Source organism: Sinocyclocheilus rhinocerous, unplaced genomic scaffold (assembly GCF_001515625.1).
Source record: "Sinocyclocheilus rhinocerous isolate Xijiao unplaced genomic scaffold, SAMN03320098_v1.1 scaffold1626, whole genome shotgun sequence".
Lineage (NCBI taxonomy): Eukaryota > Metazoa > Chordata > Actinopteri > Cypriniformes > Cyprinidae > Sinocyclocheilus > Sinocyclocheilus rhinocerous.
Window position 1 is genome coordinate 282,806 of NW_015657802.1, and position 7,681 is coordinate 290,486.

At 36.3% G+C, this 7,681-nt stretch overlaps 1 protein-coding gene across 2 annotated transcripts in view; it reads right to left on the bottom strand.

Moving 5' to 3' along the window:
• Window positions 1-247: 247 nt before the first annotated feature.
• Window positions 248-7,681, bottom strand: part of zmat4a (zinc finger, matrin-type 4a) — a 102,448-nt gene continuing 95,014 nt past the window's right edge. For both annotated transcript variants that reach the window (XM_016529642.1, XM_016529643.1), the window contains exon 7: window positions 248-1,133. In XM_016529642.1, the coding sequence (XP_016385128.1) occupies window positions 1,106-1,133 (28 nt within the window). In that variant the 3' untranslated portion in view covers window positions 248-1,105. The remainder of the gene's footprint in view (window positions 1,134-7,681) is intronic.

Here is a 7,681-nt window from a genome sequence, read left to right on the forward strand (position 1 = left end):
ATTTCAAAGAGCTATGCAATCAAAAGTCATAAATTCATAAATTAAATTTTAAGTAAACCTTCGAATATGTACATTTTTAACAAATATAACTACAGGTAGTGTAAATGAATAATGACCATTGAATAACTATATTATCTTTTAAAATACCTCTTTAAATAATAATATTTTTCAATTTTTTAAGTATTGTTAGAATATTTTCAGAAAAACAATTATTACAGTAAATTTGTACACCTTCTAATTTTCGCTGTGACATGTAAAAGGAAACAGGCATGTAAAATAACTGACGGACAACTGTATGAAGGATTAGCTGCTTGATCTTTGTTTTCCGATCTTCTTCTGAAGACATTTATAACTTCATTCTGTTCAAAACGTCAAAAATGTAATAAAAACCAGACCAGAAATTTGAATAGGTTCACATTAGCTTACAAATATTCTCAAATGCCCATTCAGTTACATTCAACAGCTATCTACAGACCACACATACATACAACAAACACATTTAATAAATTTTGTTTTCATAGAACCCTGCCCAAAATGCCCATATTTTCGGGCCAAAAACACATAGGTATTTGTATAATGTGTATTGTTTGCACACAAACAACAAATAGTGCATTAAGAATGAGAGACATAAAAAAATAAATGTGGACAAGTTTCTATAGAGTGCATTCTCGTTTTATGTTATTTTTTGCTATGATTTTAACTATAAATTTGGCAGATTTTGGACAAATATTGCTTAGCTGAGAAAGTGACAACAAATACAGTATTCAGTCATGCACACAACAACTGACTGAGATTAGCTATATAAACCTCTGGTGTGATAACAGAATAAGTACCAGATGGGTGTCACTGGATGAAGTCACCTCTCTTCCAGAGATTCAGAGCCTGAGGAAGACAGCTGCTGTAGTGGAGGCTGGGAGGAAGGGTTCGGGATGACTAAAGGCTGACTTTAAGAGGATCCTCAATCTTCTTTTGCAGTCAAGTTGAGAGTAAGACAACAGAGTAAAAGAAGGAGAGAAAGGGAGGACAGAATAGAGGCAGAAAATCCTGGGCAAGCTGATCACAGCTTGTCTGACATCAATCCAATCATCTTGTTTTTCCTATTGGTTCACTGGACATACAGCTGATTTTTTAGGCTAGAGGGAGAAAAAGAAAGTTTAGAAGGTTAGATGATACAATATGATATTATGGTCACTGCAGTTGAGAACCAATTTAATGTAGAAACATTTACATTTTCACCTATCCAACCCTATAATTTTATCAGAAAACCTTTCAGAGCTCAGCTTTAGGGCTTGGAGTGGTTGGTGTTTAATCCGGTGTCTCTGTCTGATAGGTTTAAAAGTTAAAGTCTAACGTCAAAACACGGCAAATGTACCCCACACTCCACACAGAACCCATCCATTTCCCCATTTAATGAAAAAAAAAAAAGGTGAACATTTTCACTGGAACAAAAGATGATAATGTACTGTGTAAAAACATGAGGGTGTTATGTCATTACACATTACCATAACTCTGACTCTAATGTTCTACACCGATGCAGCCATAGAGAAAAAAAAACAGGTTGAGATCTCACAGTAAAAGATGAGAGAGAAATTATGCTTGAGGCCTGTAATTTGCCAGCAGAATCATTTCTATATCCTGTAAACCACATTAACATGTCATTAAATATTTACATTAAAATATTGATAAGTGACTTTAACCCTTTCAAAAGACAAATCTTCAAAAGGAACACAGTGAAACAGTGGAAAATTGGTGTTATTTGTCTTCTGGTTGTCAGGAAATATTCTATGGCGCTGAACAGGTTTTGTACCATGGTAAAAATTGAACAAGGTTAAAAAACTCAAGGATGAAGCCATTAAATGTTGTCATTTAGCCATCAAGTTGGATTTTGTGCAAGTTTTTCCTTTCAAGTTTCAGGTGTCAATAAAATATGAAACTACTTTTCTGGATAATTCAGTTATAAGGGATTATTATTATGAAAGACACTGTAGCGTATGGACCAATCAGCCTCGCCGTTTTTCATTAGATTTAACAAATCAATTATTCATTAGATTAACATACAACACTGAAGGACACTCTGAAGGCTCAAAGAGCATTCCTTGAAGATTTTGCTTACAACTGGTTGTCAATCAAATTTCTTCAAACAGAAGATAAAGACTTGGTAAGGGAAGCCATAGAGAAGCCAATAATGAGTTGTAAGAGCCATGGAGACTGAAGTCAAGGTCCACCAGTAAACCATATCAACAGCCCTCCAGAACACTTGTCTGTATGGTGGTGATGGTGTAACAAAAGAAGCTATTAAATAGAAACATCCATGTACAAAGTTAGTGGTTGTGACTGATCTGAAGTCTGGGGTATAAAACTCTGATTAGCCTTAAATTTAGACAGCTTTTAATCAGCATTGATATTGTGCACCTTAAACAGTAGGCCTAGCAGATGCAAATAAAAATGCAAATGAGTGGCCCAGGAACATGCTACAATAGCCCGCTCAATGTTCTGATGTCGATCCAACTGAAAATGTATATGTAAAAATGTGACTAAGTAACATGTGCCCCCGGTTTCACAGACAAGGCTTAAGCCTAGTCCTAGACTAAAATGTAAGTCTGAGCCGTTTCAACTGAAAGAAACTTGCACTGACTGATCTTAAAATATATCAGTGCCTTTGTTTTGTCTCAAAAAGCACACCAGTAATGCTTTTTTATAAGCATGTTTATAAAAATTACTTAAATGTCCTAATTGAACTATGGTCTAATCCTGGCTTAGTCTAAGCCCTGTCTGTGAAACCGGGCCTAAGTGACTAAATGAGAATTTAACCATGCTGAATGTAAACATGCTGCAAATCTACCATGACAGTGTGATATTTTCTTAAACAATCTAAAATTAAAACTATTAATTTTTTGTTTCAGTTCTTTGAAGATGAAAAGTATCAAGTAGATAAAATCAGACTACAGGTGCATCTCAATAAATTAGAATGTCGTGGAAAAGGATCTATAACCATAAAGCAAAGCAGGAATGACAGGTAAGTGCAGTTGGTGAAGACTTTTTAACATGCCTCATTGTGTTAAATTAAGCACACAATTAGAGTAACACTGGAACTGATTGCATGGAGTAATAACAGCACCAGCGACAGCACTTCAGACTTTTAATTACAACCTTGATCTTTGATGCACCCCAGTATTATTACAACCGATGTGAGACAAAAAATGGGCACAAAACCCGGCTAAACCACCACTTCATGTGACATTTCGAAGGACTCTGCTGAGGTTCAGGTCACTTGATACAGTGAGAGGGAGAGGACTGTTTATCTTTGCCATAGTAATGAAATACCCCAGATGCCTCTTCAAAGGGCAATTTGCATTTCAGGCCTCAGCACTAAAACCATCCTTCATTTTCAAATGCCAGGCCTCAGAGGGTTATTCACATAAATTCTGCAGTGCACAATCTCTTTAAAACAGCCCAGTAAAATCTAGGAAGACCTCCCCGCCAACCACTTGTCTCCTGGTACAGCTTCAAGTCTAGAGTGAATGAGAAGCCATCCCTAAATCAAGTATCGCTCTCTTTGACAATAACGTCTGTGGCTAATTGTTTCATAATTGCAGAAAAACTGCAGTATTACATACTGTACCTGTGATGACATTCAATTATAATTTTATTTCCTCACAAACCATTTATTTTACTATTCTATTTGAAATATTTATTTGTTTTTTATGAAAAATGTACTGCTTTGGAGTGTTACATTAGTATATGCATCATATATCATAGTGATGCATGATGTATGATTCTAAGCGTTTTATAAAGATGCACATCAGGACTTTGGCTTTTCCATCAGCATCTGTGGTTGAACCGTTTTTGTATTATATATATATATATATATATATATATATATATATCTTTTTTTTTCCAGCTCTTCTGCATGGATGAATCTGGTGGTTTGAGGTATACGCATGTTTGCCCTTGATAACCATATCAGAGCAGATCTGTCATTCTACAACAAGACCCAATGACATTAAGAAGAAAGCCAGTCCTAAAAGACGTATGTGAAAAATGTTGCCCAAGTATAAACTGCCAATATTTACTCCAATAGAAAATTTAGCAATTTTCACCTCTAAAAACTTATGTAGTGCACATTCAATGCAAAACAATGGATAGGCAATGGTCTCATGGATATTATTCAACAAAATCAGAAAAGCAAGATCAAAGAGTTGGTGTATATTTTTTCAGTTGCTGAGGCAATTCAGAGCCCATGTGTAATTTAATGTATTTCAAAAATAGTCCAAGTGATGAAATGTGGGCCACATCTGATTGTTTGCATTTTTTACTTTCTTTGTGACAAAAGTAAGCTTTATCTTACTTTCAAGAAATTTCTGATTACTTCGGGCAAGTTCACAAGCTGAAGTTAATTCTGCAGAAGGCATAGAGTAGGCCTACAGTACCTTCATCATGAGGTTTTCATGTAGCATTTAAATGGTTGCCTTTCCTCTTAAAATAGCTGTACAAAATATGCTGTCCGTTGTTAATAATTTAGTGCTCACATCCCAAATTAAGCCAACAAAATAACCTGGAGCAAAATTGTACATAATAATCTTCACAGCTTTAGGTCCCATGTTCAAATGAAATTGCTGTTGCCAACCCAACGCTGACTTTCATCCACCTTCTCCCTCCCACCTTCCCTTCATTCCTCCCTCTGGTGGTATTTTCATTTGCTGAAATTAAATATGATGGAACGGTCTGCTTTTCACCCGTGCAGTGTTTTGTGCTTTCACTTACAAAGCAACTGAGACAAATACATTTAACAATGTTCTTTTCTTTTCATTTTTGTGAAGAAAATTAAATGTTAAATGACACTAACATTTCATGAAATGTGACATTGTACTTTTGATTCTGGGACCCTTTCAATTCCTACAACTGACACGGGGTCATTCTTGTGCGATTTCAATTACACAGACCTCTATATGAGCAGGACTCGGGCAGCAGGACCCTGAAAGTGAGTGAGCTGCAGTAGTGGTGATTCATTCTTTTCCTAAGGCAATGCTCAAGCAGCCTCCCTATTATGCTTCTGAGTGGAGGGTGGGTGTCTCAGGATGGAGACATCAAAGAGTCATGGCCTGATCTTCTGCAATCGCAGCTGTGATGTAAAATGGAGGAAGCACTTGGGGCATAACATTTGCATTGAAGCTGTGGGATTGTGTATGTTAAATGCTGATCTTAATGTGTAGCGTCTTCAGAATGGATCTGCCCACTATAGTGATACTGTAGCATTTTACAGTCATTTACTGTACATATTAAAGAGTCAATACTGAAATTGATTTTCAGAAATTATAGAACTTGTTTTCATTGAGTCAACTAACAGAATATAAGATAATATTTTCTCTCTTGCAAGTGCAGCTTTATGTTGGATAAAGAAGCTGTGGGGTTGGTTTTGACAGACTAAGATGCTTATTTAAGATCTGTCAAGTCTAACATCCATGATGGCAATCTACAGGCAGAAATTACATGTAGCAGTTTAATATTAACAATAAATAATAAACTGATAAAAATAAATGTTCTTTTTTGGCATTATGGTTCCATGAATGGTCTTTAACAATAATAAAACTTTTCACTTGCACAGTATTTTTTTAGTGGTTACCAGAAATAATCAGCAACATCTTAAAAATAGCAAAATAACTAATTTCTTCATGGAATGTCAATGAAGAACCTTTTTAAGACTTGAAAAGCTTTTTGACTGAAAGTTTCTTTGAGGAACTAAAGGTTTTGAAGAACCTTTTTTTTAATTTATTTTTTAATCTTTATTTTTAAGAGTGAAGCTCATAGTGAATGGTAAAAATATTAAGAAAACCTGTAAAAAAATGGGAGGGAATGTAATGTGTAAGAAAACAAGGGGTGTCAGAGCCATGTCACCATATGGTAGTGCATAGCTCTTGTCTACTTTTAGCTCATGTCGAAGCGTTTTTTTTTTCTCTCTCTCTCTTAGCTTTACTTCCACTTCACTGTCCTTTCCAAAATAAAGCAAACAGCCCATAAAAAAGAAACCTAGGCATTCTGAGGTCGAGATTTTGTCTGACATGCCTCAAGACAACCAATTGTGCATTAAAGTAAAGAAAATGCAAAGCAGAGAATACCATGAAAAAGGAGAACAAACCCGCAGATCGCTGACACGCTGATGGGAAACACTTTCACTCTTCAAAAAATAATGAAATAGATGAGCCAACCATGTCTGTATAAAACAGGGCTGTCCAAACTCGGTCCTGGAGGGCCGGTGTCCTGCAGAGTTTAGCTCCAACTTGCCTCAACACACCTGACTGGAAGTTTCTATGCCTAGTAAGAGCTTGATTAGCTGGTTCAGGTGTGTTTAATTAGGGTTGGCGCTAAACTCGGCAGGACACCGGCCCTCCAGGACCAAGTTTGGACAGCCCTGGTATAAAACAAACAAGTCTATACAAACCCAGGGTGGTTTTTCAAGATGAAATGCAATGTTTAAGGAATGAGTCATCCAAAATGCCTCAGCAGCTTTTCCAATGCCACATTTAAAGTCATGTTTCTGTAGGTCAACTGGTAGATAATGGCACGATCAACACCAATGTCATGGATTTGAGGGAACACACATAGGCGTACTGATGAAATGTACACATAGATACACTTTCAGTTGTTATGAATAAAACTGCTGTCAAATCAATAAATATTAAAGCAAGGTTGAATAGGCTCTAACATCCCTGTGATCCTACAAAGGACAAGCGGTTTGCAGAATGGATGGGATGAAACCGTTCACTCAAAAATTGAATTTCTCTCATATAGGCTTGGCATGACATGAGGGTGAGTAAATGCTATATTATCCTTTTAATTTACAGCTGAACCAGGAGCGTCAAACATAGTCGCTATTAAACAGTTGTCTTCTCCACATTGTAATTTGTCAAGGCAAGTAGCGCATCTTAGTTAAGTGGAGAAGAGAATTTTTAAATGCATCAAATCAATCTCAATTTCTCAAAAGACAATACTCATTTGACATGATATAAATCATGTAAATGCAACTGGGATGCAAACTTTTGTAAATTTAAGAAAAAAAAAATATTACTGTGAGATGATAATGGGACAAAAGCACAGTGTGACACTGAAACATTGTTCACCTAAAAAAAATAAAAACTCCATGCTCTACTTCTGTCTCTGTTTTTATCTTGTCTCATCACAATATGATGCCAAAAGCAAGCAATTTTGTTTTGAAGACTGTCTTAGGCCATTTGTTCAGACTGTAACAAAATCAATACTTCATGTTTTATCACCACTTGGAGTGTAGACATGTTTATTTTATACCGAAAAATCAAGATTACCCTAGGGACCTTACTTCTTGTGTGAGACAAACAAATCAACAAAGATGGTGTTTGGAAAATGGGGCAAGAGCAGGAGAATTGTAGGGGGAATAAGATGATGGACAGGAGAGGGACCAGGATGAAAGGATTTCATTTATCAGCTGTTATGAGACGAGAGACATGCGGATCCATATGCAAGCTTTTATTAAGAGATGTGGTTTTAACAGGCATGGGTCAGACAATGGCAAACAGGGATATCGAATGCAAGGTAAGAGATAAATCCAGGTAGAAGGCAAAGGTCCAGGCAGGGGCAAACAGAATCAGAAACAGCAAGCTAAGGGTTAATCCAAGATACGTGGCGTGAATCAGAGACCAGGAAAACA